This window comes from Petromyzon marinus, chromosome 17, assembly GCF_048934315.1.
Source record: "Petromyzon marinus isolate PM22_M1 ecotype Great Lakes invasive population chromosome 17, UKy_Petmar_22M1.pri1.0, whole genome shotgun sequence".
Lineage (NCBI taxonomy): Eukaryota > Metazoa > Chordata > Hyperoartia > Petromyzontiformes > Petromyzontidae > Petromyzon > Petromyzon marinus.
Window position 1 is genome coordinate 18,004,807 of NC_133683.1, and position 23,148 is coordinate 18,027,954.

Consider the following 23,148-nt stretch of genomic DNA (forward strand, 5'->3'; position numbering starts at 1 on the left):
GCATTGCGCCCGGAGAGGGGGGGGGGGGGTCTCTCTCGACCAATCAGACGGCGTTCTCAGTCACGCGGAGAAAGTGCATCCGGGTGCAGAGGTCGACCGAGTTTATCACGCCTGCGGTGAGTAGGCCGCAACAAATCTTGTCATTTGAAGTTTGAATATTTTTTTTTACTTAAGCATCATCGTAGTCGTTGTTTGTATTTTAATGTGTATTCCCTAAGTGAAGAATTTCACTTGGTACATTATTGCACGTTGCGTTTGAAAAAATTGGTATTTAACACCATCTCGCATTTGCGTTCACATAAGTAATTATTGATGAAAGCAGTTGTCACCTAACGCAATGATGGAGAATAACCTGAAGCACACAGTACTGCGAATACCATGTTACATTGCGGATGGCGAAGCCTAGAAATCGCTTCTCCACCACCAAAACATTTCTTCCCCATGTCAGCCTCACCCCTTCCCCGTCTGCAAGAGAACACACTCAAGGGAGCCCATCACTTGCCAGGCCTTCACATATGTTGTGATGGCAGTTGATTGCACCGGGAAATGTTTCCTCACATTTCGTCTACGTGCTCTAATGCTGGAGGGCATGCTCTCGTTTCAGTGTGACTCGACGACGCGCACAAACTCTACAGGCTTTCCCCAGCGCAGGGCGTGCCGATCTCACGGCTTGCGTGCCTACTGCGTCTCCACGCCGCGACACATCATCACGGGCGATGGCGCTGGCAGCGAACAGGGCCTTGGCCGGAGACACCGTGCTGGGCGAGCAGGAGATGGACGCTAACTCTGCCCTCATGGAGCTCGACAAAGGTCAACTCCCTCTTCTCCCTTTTCGAAATTGTATTGCGGTCACGCTATAGGCGTGTACGTATGCTGGACTGCTTTCGCACCTTACGTAGCCAACCGTGCTAATCTTGAGGTGCGGGAGGGGGACAACAAACTAAACCCACATCACGGCATGAGGCGAGCACAATCTTGTTCAGAACTCTCTTACATAGCAGGTCATCAACCTGTGTCGGTGAATGGCCTCGTAAGATGACAGTCACATCGCTGCATCTGAAGTCACTTCAGTACACCTCGTTGGCCACTTTCGGGGCCACAGCTTTTAACGTACTGCGCAGGGTTTGTCAGTTTCCAATTAAACACGCATGTTTTACATTTATCGATCTGGAATTAATCAAATATAATCAAATCCTTTCATTTTATTTTTACCATAAGTAATAATACGAATATAAAACCAAATCCAGAATAGCTTCATTAAAGCTTTCGGGAGGTTTCTGCTTTGGGATATTTGGCATTTTCGTTTTAGTGACTCTTTTACATACGAATATTAAACCAAATCCAGAATAGCTTCATTAAAGCTTTCGGGAGGTTTCTGCTTTGGGATATTTGGCATTTTCGTTTTTAGTGACTCTTTTACATACGAATATTAAACCAAATCCAGAATAGCTTCATTAAAGCTTTCGGGAGGTTTCTGCTTTGGGATATTTGGCATTTTCGTTTTTAGTGACTCTTTTACATACGAATATTAAACCAAATCCAGAATAGCTTCATTAAAGCTTTCGGGAGGTTTCTGCTTTGGGATATTTGGCATTTTCGTTTTTAGTGACTCTTTTACATACGAATATTAAACCAAATCCAGAATAGCTTCATTAAAGCTTTCGGGAGGTTTCTGCTTTGGGATATTTGGCATTTTCGTTTTTAGTGACTCTTTTACATACGAATATTAAACCAAATCCAGAATAGCTTCATTAAAGCTTTCGGGAGGTTTCTGCTTTGGGATATTTGGCATTTTCGTTTTTAGTGACTCTTTTACATACGAATATTAAACCAAATCCAGAATAGCTTCATTAAAGCTTTCGGGAGGTTTCTGCTTTGGGATATTTGGCATTTTCGTTTTTAGTGACTGTTTTACATGTGGGAAGAAACGAGACCACTGAGTAGGCATAGTGGGGATTTCATGACACGTCAATCCTTGCCTCTAAAGCACTGGATCACAGGCATGTGCCACAACCCCAATGAGTCGAGGATGGCAGCAGTACAACAGTGTGTTATAGAAACGTGATCTTGCATGCATATCCCAGATTTAATGTGCTCATGTGGATGATGATCTGTAATCACAGGACTGCGCTCCGGGAAAATTGGGGAGCAGTGCGAGGCGGTCGTCCGTTTCCCGGGCCTGTTTGAAAAATATCCCTTCCCGATACTCATCAACTCGGCCTTCCTCAAGCTTGCTGATGTCTTCAGAGTGGGGTGAGCCCACGCAAGTCAAGCATCACTCTCGCTGCCGAGTAGGGGTGGAATGATGTATCGATTTATTGATTAATATTTTTTTCTTATGCTCCCAATACATGTGTAGTGAATCATTTCAAAGACACTGTTAGGAGGCAACAACGTTTATTCTACACTTTACACAACACCGTTACACACGGACTAATACGCCTGTCTTTCACTCTTGTTACTCATGGGACTATAATACACCTATCTCTTTCTTATACGGGATAACTACAATCGGGTCAGAGCGGCCACGTGCTATCTGACCCATGATGTCGAAGATGGAGACGAAGACGTAGACGTAGCACCTCGGTTCCACTTCACCCACGGACAGCCCCGATATGCGATCGGGGCTCCCCTTTTATCCCTCTCGGCGCGACCTGGCTCCACCCTCGGCCGCGCCCCCCTTCTCGAACGCTCCAGAAGCTTCTTGGCTACACTGCCCGTGTCCCCTCGGTCACCTGTTCCCTATACCCCTCACCCTGGCCCATCACGCACTTCACCCGGAGCTGGGGTGACTCGTCCTCACATCCCCCCTCCACCAGCAGCCCTCACCACCTCTGCGCCCACTGAAAGGGCTACCATTCGCAGTAGTGTAAGAAAAATAATCGATTGTTAAATGGAATTGTAAACCTGAATCGCGATAATTAATTGCATTTTATTGAGGTCAATCATTTAATTGTCAAGTATCACCGGCAATGAGTATTTGGTGAGGGAAGATAATTTTCTATGATTAAACATTTTTTATGTATGTACGTAGCCAACCTTGATAATTTGAGGCGTGGGGGAAGGTTTACAAACTAAAGAAAAACAGGATTTGTTAAGACATTCCAGTGGCTTCCTAATATCGGTGGTAAGGGCGTTCCAAATGGCTGCAGAAGCGCATCTGAAAGCACACGATGTGGTGACCGTCTTTATTCGATGGTTCGCCAAAAGCCGCTGCGAGGTTGACCGAAGTTTGCGTGATGGTTTATTCTCCTTGATGAGAAAAGGCTCTTATGTGGTGTGACGCACACACTAACAAGGGGCGTCTCTTTCCCAGAAACAACTTCCTGCGGCTATGTGTGCTGAAGGTGACACAACAGAGCGAGAAGCACCTCGATAAAATTCTCAACGTGGACGAGTTTGTCAAACGGATTTTCTCCGTCATTCATAGCAACGACCCCGTGGCCCGTGCCATCACTCTTCGGTGAGCGAATGCTATGAGCTGCTGTCACCCTTGCTCCATTCCTTCTCCTGACATGAAAACCTCAATATGATTATAAGTCGAAAAAATAGAGCTCATATCAGAGAGAGCAGTGAGAAAGAGGAATACTGTTTATAACAAATAGAGATCAGTCATTCTTGTCTTATTTTTTTACACATTTGCTGTATTTAGTATGGAAACAGGAACATTTGTGGATCAGAGAACAAATGCAAGTTATGTAGACATTGATTGTTCAGAAAAATAAGAGCGCTTAGGCAGGACCCGTCGCTAAAAGGTTTCATGACCATGGGTTGAGACTAACAAGAAAGATGGAATGATGAGATCACTTGTTTGCAGAAACTAAATGGACATTTGCATTGCAGAACTCTGAGCTTGCAATGACTTAGGAAGGCTTTCATCTAATAGTGAATAAGTCAAGGCTGATCACAATGATGATGATTGTGAAATATTTTTTTCTATTCATTTTCATGCCTTACTGTGACTGGTTGACCGTGTGTGTGCCGAGCGTAGGATGCTGGGCAGCATTGCGTGCATAATCCCTGAACGCAAGAACGCACACCACAGCATCCGCGAGAGCCTGGATTCCAATGACAACGTGGAGGTGGAGTCCGCCGTGTTTGCCGCCACTCACTTCTCGGCACAGTCCCGGTACGCGCATTGTCAACCAACCGAACCTGACGCTGTGACGCGCGCCAGTCGCCATTCAGTATGTTTGGCGGCCAAGGTTTGCTGGACCAAGGCGATTTTCAAACTACCAGACATCTTTTTCTGCTTCTTTTTCTCGCACTGCTCAACTTTGGAATTTCCTGTCATTGTCTCTTTCCAACTTTCTTACTAACTTGCTCAGTAAAAATAAATATAAAGTAATCTCTTACACCTTGATTTCTGCTGTTTGTTGATGTCTACTTGGCGTTTTGTCCATTTGGGCTTGTGCTCAGCAACTGTCATTCAAAAATTAAGATACAACTTTATCACTAGCAGATTGTAGTACAGAAAACTAGTCAGTCAATCCATAATGCAGACGTATAAATGTTATCCCTTTGCACACATGGGTTTTCTCTGAGTAGTCCGGATTCCTACTGCACAGCACTCCTTGGAAAGGAATTGGTCAAATATTCCAATGAAGGGACCCTCCTGAAATTTGTCCTTCAAGCTTTCCTGTGTAAACATCTAAAACTATCATGACCAGGTAATGTAATCAATTAATTATAAGCAGATAAGACCGCTTAACATTCGGTGATGTCAGTGGTAGGTGATATTTGAACCAGTCTTGTGCCCCTGTTTCTCCATCCGGCACTGACCAAGCAACCCCAGTAACTGAAATGGCATTGGTGGGGCGGGGGGGACCTTCATCCAGCAGTGATTTGACAAAGGACTGACATTTTTAAGAGCACTTAAACGTGCACTTTACAATGTGTGAGATTGCAATAATATAACCTTTTTTCCAGGAAAGAGCCCATTGAGGCCAGAAATACATTTTGTAAAAGAGACTGGGTCATAATGAATACAATAAAACACCCGACACCTGCCATGTTATCTTGTCTTGGTTCATTATATGTAATATCTTCAATTTTATAATTTAATGATTTCTTATTTTAGAGACTTTGCTGCAGGGATTTGCAACAAAATTGGTGAAATGATTCAAGGTAAGTGTGGTACATTGCACTAAATTGGAAAAAAATTAAAGGGATGTAATGATTTATTGTTTTTAATATGGGTATACCACTATAGGTGCATCATATGCCAGAAGGACCAAAAAGTAATCAATGCGTGAACGTAATCATGACATTTCATAGAGAGTGCTATAATTCACTAATGTTATTTATTAGAATGACGTGAGTAAAATGTTTAATCATTAACATTAGAATATCAAAACGTGTGTTCATGGACTTTAAGTGGGTTTGCATTTACACTTAATCGTGCTGTGCTGTTCGTCGTTGATGAGACGTGGAAGGGTGGCTCAGACATCAGAGCACTGAGTTGGCACTAAGGTCCTGGGTTAGAGCCACCCATTATTAGACTGCGATCTCAAGCATAGTGAGTTGATGGTCTCAGCCCATTTGCCAGTGACTCCACGTAAAAAAATGACATTAAATACAATAATACACTTCATTTGGTAAAATATGAGCTCTGATAGCTAAAAACATTGTTTGAAGTGTCACGTGGCAAATATTTCTCTGCAGCAGGGCATGTGGAAAGTGCATCGCTAGTGGGTGGATAAAAAGAAAGTTACTCAAACAGATCTCAAAAGAAGTTCTGTAAAATTAGCTTTTGCGAGCCATCCTATTATACACTTTGATTAACTGATTCATGAAACCGTGTGCCGCACTGCTTGGCAAGCATTCGGAATAGATACTTCATCTCGTGTCACGACGCCCATAGCTGCAATTGTAACGATGACACTTGGAGAAAAAAAGTAATGATACCAAAAACAGAACTGAGCCTGCTATGCACAGGACTGGCGACGCCCATGGAGCTGAAGATGAAACTGATCCCCGTGTTTGAGCACATGCACCACGACGCGGGAATGGCGAGCGGAGCGAGGCAGCTGCTCCAACACCTGGCAGCTGCTTACCCGGCCACGGCGGTGCTCGCCGTAACGCTGCACACCTCCACACGCCTCTCCTCCTCCGCCCTCATCGACATCCCCAAACAGGTGTGTGTGTTTGCGCCTACGCTGGCACCACAAGGGGCACAGCTGCTGCATCTACCAGTTATCTCAGTCAACCCATGGCACCTGGGTCTGTCCCCATGACCTGTCAGCGAGCCTTCAACACTTCACTTGGCCTCAAAGTGCACCCAGTCTGGCACAGGCGCTGTAGTGACGTCACCACCACTTAGTGGCGAATGGCGGGTTTTGTTGTTGTGCGCGCATCATCAACCACATGAGCGGTAGTACAGCGGTTAGCGCGCTGCGCTTTGAACCCGGCGACCCGAGTTCGATTTCCACTCACGACCAACATCGGTGACAATTATTAATCCACTGCTGGAAAAAGGCCTGGCCATACCGCGTCGGTCACGTCGGTTTATTTTACCACACTTCACCACACTGATCACTGCAGCTTTGTGAATCACAATCAGAATATGTATTTATACTGGAGGAATCCGATAAGTTCTGAAGCTCTTTTTCCACAGATGTCCAGTAAAATGAGGACCCAGGTTTGATTTCACTCCCCTGAATTAAGTTAGCCATGGCTGGGAACCAAACTCTGCAAAGTTTACCTATCACTGCACCACTGCTCCCACCACTTGTTCTGTCTAGTGATCAGTAACCCACAGAATATTTGTAGAGTGCTTTAAGTAGAAATCTACTGTAAGGCACTTCATGACATATGCTTGCATAGGCACAGCACATAAAACAACCTCTTAATGCACTAAGTGCTTGCATCTGCATGTTTCAGGCACTTAAAAGGATGCCAGACGGCTCAGGGGACTAATGCCTTGTCAAAGCAAACTGAGCCGGCGGCATCAGAGTTTGGGCCAGCATTAATTAATGTGTAATGAGTCTGATGGTGTTAGTCACCAATAAATAATTACACAAACAACATTAAAATATTGTTTACCTTAATTTGGCATATTACATCTGTGAGAATTGATACGTTTTGATTGCCTTGCAAAGTAACCTCTATGCAGATTTTGTGGGATTGTATACTACTCAGTGGATAAGAGGCCTATTAACATGACTTCTGACGTAGTTCTGTGAAGTTATCCTTTGGGGTCGTCTGCCACAGAGGGGTGAACTGGTTGCGAGAGTTCCATTTGATGGCAGAATTATTTTAGCACAATAGGAATATAATTAGTGAAACGAGAAAAACATTTAAAAATAAAAAAATTTCCCCTGTGCGTGTAGATAGAGTTATTGCTGCAGTATCTTCAGCAAGATCCACGGAAAGTGATCAAGAGACTCGCCATTAAGGATCTCAAGCTTTTGGCAAAGAAGGTGCCTCACATGTGGAGCATGCAGGAGATCCAGGTAACGTGACATTACTGCTTTGTGTGAGAACGCAGCAGGAATGTGTTTGGATCTGCGCTGCGAACTCACACGAGCCTGCGCTGTCTGCTGCCCAGGTCATATGCGAGTGCGCCCTGCAAACTCCGTACGACAGCCTGAAGATCGGCATGCTTTCGGTGCTGTCCACACTCGCCGATTCCATTGCCGTTACAAACTGGTTCACTTCAAAAGGTGCGCTTGAGTTTTCATCGCTAAACATTGCAAGCCGACGAACACCCTTTCCATATTTACCACGGTCACGTCTTGGGAAAACCATAAACAGATGAGGGTCTGTTTCAATGCCAAGAAAATTTATATGTGAAAAAATTACAATAATTGGTCGTTAAGTCACTGCATGTACTTGAATAATTGTGAGCACGCAGAGTTGAGCAATTGCTCATTCTGAGCAGAAAGTACCATGAATTTATAGTTTAGAGCAAGGGTCAGCAACCTGTGGGTCCAGAGCTGCATGCAGCTCTTTAAGGACTGCTTCGTGACATTTTTTTTCACAACCATCTCATATTGACATGCATTGCGGCTCTTAAAATATAGAGTTTTTTACCGAATAAAAAAATATATATAGCTCTACACCAGGGGTTGCCGACCCCTCGTATAAACAATAAGCTGTATACGACCTTTGACCTTAGTAAAAAAATATCACGAAATTTATTCACAATGCGAATCTTATTGGGTTTTAGAAATCTCAAATTTTGGTTCCTGTGATTTTTTTAAATTGAGAGTTGAGAATATAACGTATCCCTATGAGTCACTTGAAAAAAAAATACAAGGTCAAAGTGACTTGAGTGGTAGGGAGCAAAACCTAATGAGGCTTTAGTTCAATCATGCTATGCAGCTTTATAAGGGATTATAGTAACTACAAAAATAGTAGTGCTTATAAAGAAAAAAAAAGATTTACCCCAAAAATAGTATAGCCTTGTAGAAATGAGTAAAACGTATTATTTCAGTCAGTTTTTTTTCTTGATTGAAGATGCTGCGAAATTGAAAAGCACATTACATAATTTGAAAGTGGCGAATATGAAGAAAGTCTACACGGAGCCTGTCGGTTGAAGAAACTGTGGCTCCAAAAGGAGATGACAGTCAGAGACTGTCTTTGATAGAAATTAGGCAGGAGGTCAGAGCAAAGAAGAACATTGTGTTTCAAGGCAATTGGCCAATGTTTTCTTTCAACATTCGTTTAAACAGACGAACACACGACAAGCACACACCATGAACCGGTTTCAACTTTCAGAATCTCAACGAGAGTCATGTCCGCGCGCGTTTGAGTGTGTGTGCCCTGGTTGTTGAAGAGTTGTACGTTTTGCTTTGCTTTTTTTTCTTCTCTCCTTTTCCCTCCTGCGCACTCTGCTCTTCGTGCCACTCGATCTGACACGAGAGCAGCGGTTCTGTTGGCGTCCGGCCCCCTTAGCACCCTCCTTCGGCTGTGCCAGGAATGCTGCTTCCACGACAGCCTCGCCATGGCAGCCCTGGCGGCCACCACGCTCACCAGCTTGCTTGTCGCCGCACAAGACTCCCCAGGTACGGAGACGAAATGTACTTTAAGGTGAGCACCTCCGCTTCAGCACGGTTGGCTAAGTGCGGTGCGAATGAAGTTCAGCATAAATGTGTAAGTGCATAGCATCCTTATGCACGACAAAACACAGTCAATAAGGCATTGCTTGATGCGAGGTGTGCAATGACGCGTTGGTGAAAATTATCCGTACGTTGGCAATGCGTGAATTGTGTGAATTGTTTACTTTACGTTTGTTGAACTTTTTTACCACCGTACGTAGCCAACTGCTAATCGGAGGTGTGGGGGAAAAACAACAAACGAAACACAAAAAGCAGTTTTAAAGAAATAAATATTGTCCGTCGGAGAATATACATTTCTGTGCTTATAACACAATAGATTATGTAGGCTCATATACATGTATAATCCCTATCTTAATTGCACTGCCAGATGATGGCCTCCACTCTGCAGGCTACGGGGGTGTGTTGGGGGTTATTGGAACGTATTTCACCATGCTGGTCATTGTTGGGTTGGTGAAGGCGGATATCATTTATGGTGGAGCATAGTAGAGTACAACAATTGATTTAGAAAATATACCTCCCTCCCCACAACAGCCTACAACACCTGCTTTATGCATGGTGGTTGCCCATCCAAGTACTATGCAGGCTCAACCCTGGCTCAGTTTCTGAGATCCGATGAGATGATTTCTGGATTGATCGGTCAAAGTCTCAATCCTTTCTCACTACCATCACATGTAAATATTAAAGTCTCCACAAAATAAAATATATTGGTTCATTAACAAAATCATCACCCTATATCGTGATAGTTCAGTAAATATTGGAGGAGATTGAATCATTACATCCCTACGTGACATGCTATAAAGATAGTGATGGTTAATAATTAATCTGTTTGAAGTCCTTATATATCATTAATGGTCCAGTAACATGATTTTACAATACCAGTTGTCTTATAGTAGTTTTACTCACTCTTCTGCCCATGCAGCGATGCATGTATGTGCGTTTAACTTCTTTCGCATCGTGCATAGCCAACCGTGCTAATCTGAGGTGCACGTTGCATTTGTTGCCAGATGGGGATTCTCTGCAGCTGGAAGTATCGTCCGCGCTGGAGTCTCTTCTTGTGTCGGCCAGTGCGGAGGAGAGCCCTGACTGCCAGGCTGCACTAAAGGTTCCTCTTTCACCCTGTACCTGATGCTCTACTTGACCCTTTACTTCTTTCCAATGCTCGCTACACCACTCTCGAGTTGCGGATCCATGGTCACCGCCCCTCCCTACCCCCCTCTTTCCAGAGACCCCGAATTTTCGTATGTTATTGATATTTAACAGAGAAACATCATTTAAAGCTTTCTTGTTATAAAATACAGGGCCCAATAAAAAATATACTGAAATTTCGGGACCATGCTCCCTGCTTTGGGAAGTTTCTAAATCCATCTCTGCCGTGCCCCAGCATGTGCTTTTCATGTAACCGTTTGTGCAATTCATTAAGTTGAAAGCATTTCAAAAGGACTTAAAAAATACTCCGATATTGTGTTTAATATGCTCATTTTTACAGTAAACTCTTTACTTATCCACATTGTAGCACCATCTGTATTCATAGACTTCATGCATATAATACCACCACTCCACACTGTAGGGAAATAGAGCTTCACAGTTATCTAATATTGTGTGCATTCTCATATGTGCAACTAATGTCATTTTCTGTCAGCCCTGAGGCCAGTTGTGGAAATTTCACATTCCGGTTGTGGAATCCAGGCTCTCCATGGTACAATCAATGTCGGCTTCCCACAAAGTGATATTCATTGTACCAACCCTGGAAGGATTGTTATAGACCAAGTCAAATCCCGACTGGGATTTGAACTTAGCGGGTTGACGTGAAGAAAAGGATGAGTGGTGATAGGCAGCCACAGAGAGTGCTGGAGGGATTATAAGCCAGCTCAGGAGGACGCAGCAGAATCGGGCATCGGCTGGGCAGGCAGCATCAACGAATGGCTCAAGGAGGAGTGGGAACAGAGAGAGAGATCAGGGGAAGAAGCGCAGAATACAACAACTTGGCAGCAGCGGAGCATTAAGGCAGCACAAACGTGGACAGATTTATTGAAACAGTCGCGTAGACCAAGGGATTTAAAATACATAGCAGGCTTATAAATCTACTGATCCATCATCACCCACGTGTGGTGAGGTAAAGACATTTCTCCAGCGCAAAAGAATAGGCTGAGAGGGGGTTCTCTATAACTCCCCAAGAGTGCAGACACTTCCAGCAGCAGCGGACGTGAGCACATTTATTTGTTTGTTGGAACTTCTTTCGCACTGTGCACAGCCAACCGTGCTAATCGGAGGTGCGGGAAGTAATCGCAGGGCTGCACCTTGATCCAGCAAACCCATGTTGGTTGTGATGAAAGCATCCATATTGATATGCATGTGCCTCGCTCACTGCTACCTTTGTCCCCCTACCCCACCCCAACCCCCCCCGCCCACCTCTTTCGTAGTCGGTGCTCAAGTGCGTGGTGCGCGTGTGCGGAGCGGTGCCGCGGCTGAGCTCCACGCTCGTGCAGGCGCTTCTGTGGCAGCTGCAGCCGGCGCAGGATGCGGCGCGCGCCCTCATCTGCCAGGGCCTGGCGGCGGCCGCCATGCAGAGCCCCGTGCTGGGGCAAGCGATGCTGGGTGACCTCGTGGAGCTGCTCGAAGCCGTGGGCCGCACGCCCAGCCCCGCTCAGCAGCAGCTTCTGGTACGTGGTGTGACCTCATCCTCGCTGCGGTAGCTTTTGGCTCCCCCGCAGGCCCGCCCGCAGCACGCCGTCAAGGCGAGCGCGTGCTCGCGCCTCAGCGAAACGCTGCTGGGATACGTTCATTACACACACACAAAGTGCTTGCAACAAATGAGAACCGCAATGCCTTGTTGATCTCGTCAAGGAGCATAAACCGTCACACGAACTGTGGTCATCCTCCAACACCCCCACTTCACCAAACCGCACTGACAGCTGTGATGATGTTTGGTCAAGCAACCCCCATGACTGACACGGCCTTCATCCAGCAGTGGATTGACTAAGTACTGATAGCGTGAGAGCCACGTGGTGGTAGTGACCACAGTGGGCCCGTGGTGCTTTTCATAACCACGTCATTGTGTCCACGTCTTTTTTTTTCCCCCAGGTTTCCGTGGCCACGGTCATATTTGTTGCCAATCAGAAGGTTTCATCGAGCGAGGTGAAAGCGGCTATCCGAGAACAGCTGGGGGCGGGCGCGAGTGGCTGGACAGTGTACCGCATCGCCCGGCAAGCCTCCCGCATGGTGCGTGTCCTGCAGTCAACCCCCCCCCAACTACTTAAATATTAAAACGAAAATTATAGCTCAGCGAAGTAGCTCATGTGGAAATTTAAAGTAGCCAAATACTCTGAACGTATGTTGATTCTAAACGTGGAGGAAATCCTGGGGGACCCGGAGAAAAATCCATGCGACCACGGGGAGAACATGCAGACTCAAGATATACACAGGCATGAGGGTCAGGATCGAACCCACGACCTTCTACATACCAGGCGAGGTAGCTAACATCTTGCCACCATCTCACCTTGTGCCAGGCTTGCGATAAAAGGACACGATCCCACTGCTCAGGTTGCTGTGGTTTGCCGATACTACGGTTCAGCGTGTGATACAATGTCCACGATAATTGTATCATATGTTGAGCTAAGTAGTGTTATGAAGATAGATTTTCTGACAAAATATGCATGAAATAACTCAGACAAGCATCAAAGAAATATTAAAATTTGTGATTTGAAAAAATACGTGGCAGATATAGGACATAAGTAATTAATTAATTTACTAACTATGTGTAACTGGCAGAATGTGCATTTCAGCCTTATATATTTTTAAGTTGCAGTGATCTAAATAATTATAACAGTTATATTGGCTTGACCTCCGGTTTAATTACGTTTCAGTAAATCTTAATTCGTATTTAAAGTACAGTAAAATAGAAGAACAATGCAGTTTAAGTGCAAAACACAATTGTAAAACTGTGGGAAACATATCACAAAAATCATCATTTTGGGAAACTACATATGTCATATTCCGGCAGCGGTGGGTGCCTGCTGCCGGAAGTTTGTGGTCACAGTGGCCTCTGTAAAGTGGCTGGACGGGGGATAACATATCATTGAAAATGTAAGTATGTACAATGAGGGAAAAAAGTATTTGATCCCCTGCTGATTGTGTACATTTGCCCACTGACAAAGAAATGATCAGTCTATAATTTTAATGGTAGGTTTATTTGAACAGTGAGAGAATAACAACAAAAAAATCCAGAAAAACGCATGTCAAAAATGTTAGAAATTTATTTGCATTTTAATGAGGGAAATAAGTATTTGACCCCTCTGCAAAACATGACTTAGTACTTGGTGGCAAAACCCTTGTTGGCAATCACAGAGGTCAGACGTTTCTTGTAGTTGACCGCCAGGTTTGCACACATCTCAGGAGGGATTTTGTCCCGCTCCTCTTTGCAGATCTTCTCTATGTCATTAAGGTTTCGAGGCTGACGTTTGGCAACTCGAACCTTCAGCTCCCTCCACAGATTTTCTACGGGATTAAGGTCTGGAGACTGGCTAGGCCACTCCAGGACCTTAATGTGCTTCTTCTTGAGCCACTTCTTTGTTGCCTTGGCCGTGTGTTTTGGGTCATTGTCATGCTGGAATACCCATCCACGACCCATTTTCAATGGCCTAGCTGAGGGAAGGAGGTTTTCACCAAAGATTTGACGGTACATGGCCCCGTCCATCGTCCCTTTGATGCGGTGAAGTTGTCCTGTCCCCTTAGCAGAAAAACACCCCCAAAGCATAATGTTTCCACCTCCATGTTTGACGGTGGGGATGGTGTTCTTGGGGTCATAGGCAGCATTCCTCCTCCAAACACGGCGAGTTGAGTTGATGCCAAAAAGCTCCATTTTGGTCTCATCTGACCACAACACTTTCACCCAGTTGTCCTCTGAATCATTCAGATGTTCATTGGCAAACTTCAGACGGGCATGTCTATGTGCTTTCTTGAGCAGGGGGACCTTGCGGGCGCTGCAGGATTTCAGTCCTTCACGGCGTAGTGTGTTACCAATTGTTTTCTTGGTGACTATGGTCCCAGCTGCCTTGAGATCATTGACAAGATCCTCCCGTGTAGTTCTGGGCTGATTCCTCACCGTTCTCATGATCATTGCAACTCCACGAGGTGAGATCTTGCATGGAGCCCCAGGCCGAGGGAGATTGACAGTTCTTTTGTGTTTTTTTCCATTTGTGAATAATCGCACCAACTGTTGTCACCTTCTCACCAAGCTGCTTGGCAATGGTCTTGTAGCCCATTCCAGCTTTGTGTAGGTTTACAATCTTGTCCCTGACATCCTTGGAGAGCTCTTTGGTCTTTGCCATGGTGGAGAGTTTGGAATCTGATTGATTGCCTCTGTGGACTGGTGTCTTTTATATAGGTAACAAGCTGAGATTAGGAGCACTCCCTTTAAGAGTGTGTTCCTAATCTCAGCTCGTTACCTGTATAAAAGACACCTGGGAGCCAGAAATCTTTCTGATTGAGAGGGGGTCAAATACGTATTTCCTTCATTAAAATGCAAATCAAATTATAAAATTTTTGACATGCGTTTTACTTGATTTTTTTGTTGTTATTCTGTCTCTCACTGTTCCAATAAACCTACCATTAAAATTATAAACTTATCATTTATTTGTCAGTGGGCAAACGTACAAAATCAGCAGGGGATCAAATACTTTTTTCCCTCACTGTATGTTGAACTATTTTCGCACCATACTTAGCCAATACACTAATCAGAGGTGCAAAAAAAATGATGTTGCGACAACCACATCTGCTACGACAAATATTCTCAGAATCTGAATATTTGTACTGGAGGAATCCGATGAGCTATCAAGCTCCCTTTCATAGATGTCCAGCAGGGGTGAGTCAGAAAGTTACACTCTGCTCTGCGGTGGAGCCCTTTGACCGAGTGACATTTGCGGACCCGCAGGGCAACCACGATGTGGCAGCAGAGCTGTACCACGGCCTGCTGGCGGAGGTGGCCTCGGAGCACTTTTACTTCTGGCTGGGTGGCCTGGAGCAGCTGTCGCGTGGCGAGCAGTGCCTGGCCGCCGTGCGGGACGATGACCCAGGGACGGCACTGGGCTGCCTATCGCGGGCGCTCGTCAGCTACCAGCGCGGACTGGCGTCGCTCACCGTGCGTGCCACCTCATGCCCGTTGGTTTTTTGAGATGTTTAAAATGTCACATGCTTCTGAAGCTTCTGACCACATTACCTGGAATGCACCCAATCTCTTCAGATGTCGGCAGCTAAGGAGGGTTGAACCTTGGATAGTGCTTGGACAGGCGACCACCTTTCCTGTACGGTTCGCAGAGGGCTGTGGGGGCGATGTGGTCAGCAGTAGCTGGCAGTTTAGCAAAATGCATTACTTACATGCTTTTACAGTTATGCACTCCTCCTTCACAAACACACACTGATCGGCATTGTGAAGTAGTTTCAGGGCCATGGGGAGGACCTCGTCTTGCAGTTGTTTGACAAAAAGGCCTGTATGTGTACACGTTTCTTCAATTTATCAAGTGTGTTTTTTCGTGATCACTTTTCATGTTTCCAAATAGTTACAATTTTATTTATTAATTATTGCGCTTAATTTGTAACCGGGTTGAGAGCCCATTGTGATTAACCTAATTTTTAAGAGAGACCTGCCGATTGCAATACAGTAACCGTGATAAATGGTCAATGACAACATTGCATAGAATTTTAAATAATATGATGAGTAAAATTCACCAACCCAAACTGACCAGTGTGATCAAACAACTTCCATGAACCATGTGGCATATGGAGGCCTTCATCTGGTACTGCTTTTAAAAAGGCTTTACAATTATTCAAGACACAAAAGGTATAATCATCAATGGGTGATACTGCTGGACCAGTTTTTAGGCTGGGTGATGTTACTCCATCTGCTGGCCAATGTAATAATTCCATAATGCGTCTTTTTCGGTGTGTGACTTATTTGTAGGGTATTGGCATTGTAAAAAGGAATTACTCATCAAATGAATGAGGACAGATGCGCGTGTGTGTGTTTCCAATTACGTTGCAAAGTTTTCAAATGAGCCGCGACTTGCCATAATCAACCCCAGCCTTTTAAGCTGATTCATAATTGCGATTCATGCATCAATTGACTCTTGCCACTGCACCTCTGCACTCTTGCAATCACTTGTAATTTGTGCGCCGCGCGTCACCGACAGACACGTCGTGAAAAACACACGACGCTTCCCGCTTGTGACCGTGACGAGCCAAGGTGCCAGCTCTCGCTCATGGTGACCGTTAACCCTTTCCCATTACCAACGGTGTACGTGTACTGGAACTGGTATAAAAACTGGAATGAAATGACTATCGGTACCGAGGCTTCTACAAGGCCGTGCGGGAGAGTGTGTGGCACAGTTTGGCGCCAGCGCTCATAATGCGGTCGTGTCGCTGCGGTTCCCCGCGGTGAGTGCAACATCTTTAAAGAGAACGGCGCGATGCCTCTCTAAATAAACTTAACGCTAACCGCTTGCACGTTCCGAGATTCAGCGGTGAACGGGACAATCAACCTGCAACTTGTCGATGTCTCGGAATGGGAATGAGTTAAAGATTTTTTAAATGCAACTCCTTTTTGGGGTCAGTCGAGGTCACGTCCTGAATTAACCCCTCGCGCTCCCAACCCGCCAGGCGGCGAGCACGCCGCAGAACCCGCTGGTGTTCCAGTGCGAGTACGCCAAGCTGCGCGCGAGCAGCATGCAGGCCTTCTCGCAGCTCTTTTGCACGTGCAACAGCCTAAAGACGAACCCCCCGCCCGCCATCGCCACCGCACTGGCCCTCAGCGCCGGGCGTGACCTCGCCTCCTGTGGCCGCATCTCGGGCCAGGTGGGTCCACGCTCCGTATGCACAGACAAAAGTGCTGCTGCCTGGCCCTGCAGTGGCTCCGTCTACAGAGCAAAGTCTTCTTCTTACTTTGTTCTTTCCTCAATGAAAGTTGTTTTGGTCGTGTTTTCCGACTGTCGTTACGTGTCCTGTTGCATATATATGAAGTAGCCAGGAGATGGCAGTACAGCAGTGGATTGAATCTCTTGTGCGGAGCCTGGAGTCGTTTTACCCTCTTATCCATCGCTTTTCCCGGTGTGCCATACACTCAGTATGCGTGTGCGAGTACTCCACATGTTTGCCAAACACTCTTCAACATAATTGGCTAATAATTTCATTGCATGACCCTCTTAAAAAAAATAGGTGTTAAGACTTGCTTTAGGCAAGTCTGAACAAAAGACGTTATCATCATGATAGCCCTCAAATAAATAAGAGCAAATTATAAATCAAAGTGTGTTTACGCTTTGGAAAGTCCATTCATTGCCCTTTTGGCATTTGACTTGTCACATGCAGCACATTGTTTCTTCACAATGAGTAGATGAAGCAGTGCATGGAGGAGTTCCGGGGCCTGGCAACGCGCTACAGCGATCTCTACCAGTCATCGTTCGACGCCGACCCCGTAACGCTGCGCAACATCGAGCTGTATCCTCCTCCAGCCCTGCACGATGCCCGGCTGTGCGCGGCACCATACGTTGAACTGCCGGAGAGCCCCTCCAGAGGTTTTTTTATTTATTTATTTGACCAGTTATTGCCCACTAAGCTTTATAGCTCTTTTTCAGAAGCGACCTGGCCACAAATGATAGATCAGCGAAGTATCCTATTTGTAAATTTATACCAGCCAAACATCTAAATGCATGTTTTTAAATGTAGAGGGGAAAACCAGAAGACCACGGGGAGAACATGCAAACTCCACATATACAGGTGTCAGGGTCGGGTTCCAACCGACGGCCTCCTGTATACTGGGCGAGGTAGTTAACATCTCGCCACCGTGGTGCCTGTATGATGTGGCTTACTGCATGCTGACCAAAAACTTCTTGGAAGAGGTAGGAGTACTCGCACTCTACCCCACCATATGTTGCCTGCCAACTACTGATCGACTATCTGCTGCACCCACTTGCACTGCTGAGTGGAGAGAGGTGGAGGAGACTTAAAAAATGTGCACCATTGTTTCAACTGCCGCGCTAGGAGATCGAACTGGCGACCTGGATTGCGAGTTGAGTGTGCTCAATATTACACTACTGTCAGACATTTAAGTATTTTACTACGTAAATTGATTTATGTTTCACTTAATTTCTTCTGGTGAGGTTAATTAATTACTGTCATGCTCTTGAAATTCTTTGCACATGAATTACCGTGCCCTAAGATTTGTGTTCTCCGCAGTGTCAAATGATAATTGATGCAAAATGTAATCTCTTATCAGTTTATGAAGTCCGCTGTTGTCCTTGACGATTCATTCAGACATCAGCAGAGCTGTCTTCTAATTGCTTACGTGATCGATGCATTGATTATAAATCAGGAGCTGGGAAGGTGAGCTTTTCTTCACAATAATATACCTGAATTGTCAGTTAATGTGTACAAAGGGACACCAGTGACAAGAATAAGTCTACATTATAGACTGCCAGTACGCTCACTCGGGTTAATAACCTTTGCTACAGTCTACATCATAGACTGCCAGTACGCTCACTCGGGTTAATAACCAGGCTACAGTCTACATTCTAGACTGCCAGTATGCTCACTCAGGTTAATAACCTTTGCTACAGTCTACATCATAGGCTGCCAATACGCTCACTCACTTTAATATCCATTGCTACAGTCTATATCATAGGCTGCCAATACGCTCACCAGCTTAATAACCAGGCTACAGTCTACATTATAGACTGCCAGTACACTCACTTCGATTAAGAACCAGGCTACAGTCTACATTAGTGTTTTTTTAGTTTTTCATTACATTTCTGTTATTTTTATTCACTTTATGTTTTATTTTTCTATCTACGTGACTTTACCGAAAGAACCAAAGAATATGAACACCTTTACCGCATTGAGGCTTAAATTCTGGCCAACAGAGTGGGCCGATTCAAAAAGTTATCGCGGGGTTTTGTATGGCGGGCGAGTTCAGAGTTCCCCCCCCCCCCCCCCCCTTGCCGTTTGGGACACGTGGACCCACAGCTTCGGTGGCTACGGGCAGAGCGGGATGCACAAGGCGGAGAACGAAAGCGAACGGGCACTACACGCGGCCTTCGATCAGGTCCTACAGGATGTGGAAAGCCTGCACAGGAAGCATCCGCCGGTCTCCTACCAGGTGTGCACCATCACACCAACCGTGACAACATGCACTGCCCATTGTAATGGGTGGAGTGGTGGCGCCAGTGGTTAGCACGCTGGGCTGCAGACACATCGACCTCGGTTTAATTCCCGATCGCAACTAACATCAGTGGTGAGCGACATCCTTGCCGAATCCCGACCCGCCACCCATCCCCCCGCCCCTCCACAGTTTCGCCAAATCTCACTGACTAGCGTGATGAAGTTTGGCCAAACAACCCTCATGACTTGTATGTATATGTATGTTGAACTTCTTTTACACCGTACGTAGCTAACCGTGCTAATCAGAGGTAGTATATAGATAGTATTTATATTTTTTAATCTCACTGTGTAGAATGTTATATCTTAATGTTTGTGTGTTAATTTGATGATGGCGCATATAGTGGCAGATTCGTGCCAGAAAGAGCGAAAATAATAATTGGCTTGACTTGGCTTCAGACCAGTGTTTCTAAACTCCAGACCTGGAGATTCCCCCTGTTGCAGCTTTCCGTACTTACCAACCATCAGGTATATGCAATGTGCAGTGGCCTCATTTGCATACTGTACGCAAAAAATAAAGATGGGAAATCACAAGGTGGACCACGGTGGAGGCCATGAGGACTGGAGTTGAGAAATGCAGCTTTTCAGCTATGACACACTCGGGATAATTTAAGAGCAGTTGTTGCCTACAATCGTCACTGGCGATGCATTTAACTGTGACCAAGTATGGCAATGGTATGGCGTGACAGACCTCCCTGGCGAGTGGGCTTTGCCTGCTCGGATGGGGATGGTTTCGTTTTATTTGTATGTGTTTGGGTGACTTGTTTACCTTTCTTGTACTTGAACTCGTGTCGTGTTTTTGTATTGTTGTAACGTTCTTCCCTGCCCCTACTGGACTGCTGTGAAAAACAGCTTTGTAGCTCATCGGATTCCACCGAGATAAATACATTGTATGATTCTGATTAAAAACACAGTTTGTAGATATTGCGTCTCGGAAAGCATACAACCATTGGTAGCCATTTGAGCTCTTCTTTGTCAGTTATAGAACTTGCCGAGTCTATACCGGTTACCCACGAGGCCAAACAGTAATAATTTTGTCCCAATTGGCCAAATTATATTTTTCGGCAGAAGAAAAGCGTGGCTTCCGTCGCCAGTGACAACCGCTGGCAGTGATTGTCGTACAACTGCACAAATGCAAGTTTTCTCAGAGCAGTGTCCCACAGTCATAGGATCCACGGGTATTGAAACCAGCTCTGCCGGGTTCATTCTATGTCTCTATACATAACCAAACAATGTGCACACCCAAAAGCGAGGGGGAGAAAATCCGTAGTTTTGTGTGATATTCATTATCCTGAACCCGCCATTATGTGTCTATACAGGCTGCAGCTATGAATGCCAGGGTGTGTTATGCCACTCAGGGTCTGTGTGATTGTTGCTTTGTGTTTTTCGCAGCACACCGCGTGTCTGTCACGTGCAGCCACCTCCATCCTGAAGGTGCCCCTGTCCTTCCCTCGGCTTTTCTTCCAGAGGTTGCAATCCACCAGCATTAAGGTACAGCAAATAGCCATATGGACACATCCATTACCACCCACTGACATTCGTGTTGAAATTAATAATTGGCAATTAGTGACTTAGGTGACTCAGTTCACAGTTGGTAAATTATAACACAATGAGGCGTTTCAAGGCTTATTGACTACCCAGCATATATTCTGCTAAATTAATTACCTAATTATTCGTGCAAGCTGTTTATAATTACATGACTATAATTCTGAATCCGTACAAGGATTGTGAGGGTGGTGGTGGAGGCCGTAGTTAATTTGTGCAGTACGATATGAAAATCATGTTTAATTGTTAACTTACTATTTACTGCTGCATGCTGTGCAATAGAAGGGAAAGGAAAGGTCAGGCAATAGGGGGGGATCAAGGCAGTGCTGTCTGCATGCTCAGTGTCGAGATGTTATCTCCCTCGCCTGGTATACAGGTGGTAATGGGTTCAATCCTGACCCTGACGCCTGTATAATTTGGAGTTTGCATGTTCCCCCCGTGGTCACGTGAATTTTTCTCTGGGTCCGGGTTTTCCCTTCCTCATTTGGAAACATGCTTTTAAGAGTATTTGGCTGTGATAAAATTTACACGTGATATTCCACTTTGTTACGCCTTCATTTGTGGCCAGGTCGTTTCTAAAAAAGAGCTATATAGCTCAGTGGGCTATAACTGGTATAAAAATGTAGTTTAGCAAAATAAAACTGCAATTATTAATGCCCTCTTGGTAACCACAAAAAAAACACGCGCAACGAGGTTTCTGCAAGGTCCGAAGCGTGAATTCACAAACGCCGCTCCTTTTCCGCCCCCCCCCCCCCCTCCCTCCCATCTGTTGACTCCTTTCCAGCTAAATCTTTCGCCGACGCCACGCACGGCCAGCGAGCCCCTCGCACTGCACAACACGCAGCAGCTGGCACTCAAGGTGGAGGGTGTTATTCAGCACGGCAGCCGGCCCGGCCTTTTCCGGCACGTGCACGCCGTGCGCCTGTCCGTCACGTGCACCCCGCAGGGCCGCCCGCAGCACGACGTGAAGGCAAGGGCATGCTCACGCTTCAGTGAAAACGCTGCTGGGAAACATTCATTACACACACAAAGCGCTTGCCACAAATGAGAACCGCAATACTTTGCCAATCTCGTCAAGGAGTATAAGCCCGTCACCACGCGAACTCCGGTTATCCTCGCGTCAGCAGCAGCGGCTTTTGGCTAGCCATCGACCAAAGATGGTCACCACATCGCGCGCTTTCAGATGCGCTTCTGTGGCCGTCTGGAACGCTCTTCCTTCTGATATTAGGAAGCCACTGGAGCTATGCACTTTTAAATCTAGATTGAAAACCAATTTCTTGAAAACTGCTTTTTGTGTTTAGTTTGTTGTCTTACCCAAGCATATCCGACTAGCACGGTTGGCTACGTACGGTGTGAAAGAAATTCAACATACGTACATACATCTGGGAAGGCCCAGAGCCCTATGCATGAAATGTTAGTGTCCAGCAGTGATTTAGCTCGTCTAATTTAAATGTATAATAATTTAAGCCCTTTATCAATCCACTGCCGGCTATGGGGGTTTGATCATACTTCACGACGGTGATCGGTGCAGGTTGGATGGCGGGGGGCGGGGGGGTGTTCAGATTTAACGTGCCACTCTTGTTAACCATTGGCCGGGAATCAAACTCCAGTCGCCAGGTTCATGGTGCAGCGAGCAAACAACTGTTGCCTCCATCCACCCAGTTTCATCCCAAGTAAAATAAATTTTAACAAAATAGCCTTTGTGAAACGTTTACAAGGGTTGAGATGGGCTACACTGAGATTTGCGTGAAGAAAATAAGAAGCATATCAGAAAGAGAGCCAGGCAAGGAGAGACACTTTCGCTAAAGTTATTCACAGCGCCTTTAGAAGGTGTCCAGAATCATATTTGAGAAATAAAAGGCATAAACAGAGATGTCGAAAATACGATCAGTCTTAAGATTTGCTGGTGACTAAATATGACGGAACAAAAAGTCACGTAGCAACGAGTTCACCACACGTATGAAGATAGTTGTTAAAGCAACAGCTGGAACCAGGATCAAAATTATTACATAAAGAGGTGAGCGAGAGCAAGCTGGAGTGCTTTTGGAGCAGTGTACTTGATAATGATGATAGTGTACCAGTGTGCGTAAAGAAGAGAGTTTTTAATCGGTTGCGTTATCACCTGCTTTCACGTATGGATGAGAAACATAAACACAATGACCAAGTGGAACAACAGTTGAAAAGCGCACAGAGAAACAGTGAGAGGTTTTTGCTTAGAATTGTACTGGTACAAGAAAGAGGAACATATAGATCGGAGAAAAAATGCATATTGGAGACAGAATATTTACTGTGAAGTAAAGTGGACTTGGGCGGGATACGTCTTGAGAAGGGAGGATGACCG

General features: G+C 45.5%; 1 protein-coding gene across 3 annotated transcripts in view; it reads left to right on the forward strand.

Annotated features, from left to right (window-relative positions):
- The first annotated feature begins 28 nt into the window (after positions 1 to 28).
- Positions 29 to 23,148, forward strand: part of INTS7 (integrator complex subunit 7) — a 30,509-nt gene continuing 7,389 nt past the window's right edge. For all 3 annotated transcript variants that reach the window (XM_076067694.1, XM_032955912.2, XM_032955913.2), the window contains exons 1-20: positions 29 to 116; positions 605 to 810; positions 2,124 to 2,253; positions 3,317 to 3,463; positions 3,992 to 4,129; positions 5,081 to 5,127; positions 5,938 to 6,137; positions 7,332 to 7,454; positions 7,550 to 7,664; positions 8,871 to 9,008; positions 10,067 to 10,164; positions 11,483 to 11,722; positions 12,144 to 12,281; positions 14,992 to 15,198; positions 16,713 to 16,907; positions 17,443 to 17,546; positions 18,363 to 18,431; positions 19,071 to 19,203; positions 20,655 to 20,753; positions 21,592 to 21,777. In XM_076067694.1, coding sequence (XP_075923809.1) covers positions 717 to 810; positions 2,124 to 2,253; positions 3,317 to 3,463; positions 3,992 to 4,129; positions 5,081 to 5,127; positions 5,938 to 6,137; positions 7,332 to 7,454; positions 7,550 to 7,664; positions 8,871 to 9,008; positions 10,067 to 10,164; positions 11,483 to 11,722; positions 12,144 to 12,281; positions 14,992 to 15,198; positions 16,713 to 16,907; positions 17,443 to 17,546; positions 18,363 to 18,431; positions 19,071 to 19,203; positions 20,655 to 20,753; positions 21,592 to 21,777 — 2,601 coding nt within the window. In that variant the 5' untranslated portion in view covers positions 29 to 116; positions 605 to 716. The remainder of the gene's footprint in view (positions 117 to 604; positions 811 to 2,123; positions 2,254 to 3,316; positions 3,464 to 3,991; positions 4,130 to 5,080; positions 5,128 to 5,937; positions 6,138 to 7,331; positions 7,455 to 7,549; positions 7,665 to 8,870; positions 9,009 to 10,066; positions 10,165 to 11,482; positions 11,723 to 12,143; positions 12,282 to 14,991; positions 15,199 to 16,712; positions 16,908 to 17,442; positions 17,547 to 18,362; positions 18,432 to 19,070; positions 19,204 to 20,654; positions 20,754 to 21,591; positions 21,778 to 23,148) is intronic.